This window comes from Branchiostoma floridae, chromosome 4 (assembly GCF_000003815.2).
Source record: "Branchiostoma floridae strain S238N-H82 chromosome 4, Bfl_VNyyK, whole genome shotgun sequence".
Taxonomy (NCBI): Eukaryota; Metazoa; Chordata; class Leptocardii; order Amphioxiformes; family Branchiostomatidae; genus Branchiostoma; species Branchiostoma floridae.
The window spans coordinates 34,212,934-34,213,634 of NC_049982.1; the positions used below are offsets into that span (position 1 = coordinate 34,212,934).

A 701-nucleotide genomic window follows, 5' to 3' on the forward strand; every position below is an offset into this window, starting at 1 on the left:
ATTGAGCGGAAAATACTCTTAATTTGGTAAAAGCAATGCCTCTTCTTAGAAATAAACGCTACCATACCTATACATAAAAGGGGGAGGTCTCCATAGACCTATACTGATAAGAGTATGTAAAATGAGATCAATTGTAACGGAAGGGCAATGAAAATATATCATCTCCTATTGGTAATTTCCACCTTAGAGAACCACGAAAATAAAAAAAAGGCGAAGGTTAACTGATTGTATGTGAACGTATGGTCGGTTCAAAGCCTGTAGATCTTTCAGGGGAATGAGCAACACCTGCCTGACCTGAATCTACGTGTTACGGCGTCATGCGTCAGCAGAAAGGATTGCTTTGTACAGTGTGCAGTCCATGTTAGAGTTAATCCAAACATTATTACTGTTCACATTCCTTCAAATTTATTGAATATGTACAACTATAACTTAGGATTGAATAGCAACACACTTGTCCCAGCAGAAGGGAATTTGTCATTATGTCTTGAATAAAGGATGTATGTATTATAAAGGAATTTGTTGCTTAAATGGGTCAGTTTGTGTAGGCTATATGATAATAACGTTAATGCCCCGCCATATACTCGGTGTATGTGGTGAGATAATCCCTGGTCAGGTGCGATAACCACCTCATAAACCACCTCGTTCGCTACGCTCACTCGGTGGTTTATTCGGTGGTTATCGCACCTGACCGGGGATTATCT

At 39.7% G+C, this 701-nt stretch overlaps 1 protein-coding gene across 1 annotated transcript in view; it reads right to left on the reverse strand.

Moving 5' to 3' along the window:
- Positions 1–675: 675 nt before the first annotated feature.
- The window catches only part of LOC118413799 (peroxisomal acyl-coenzyme A oxidase 1-like), a 12,582-nt gene continuing 12,556 nt past the window's right edge, over positions 676–701 (reverse strand). Inside the window, exon 7 of the mRNA XM_035817332.1 lies at positions 676–699. Within this exon, the coding sequence (XP_035673225.1) occupies positions 676–699 (24 nt within the window). The remainder of the gene's footprint in view (positions 700–701) is intronic.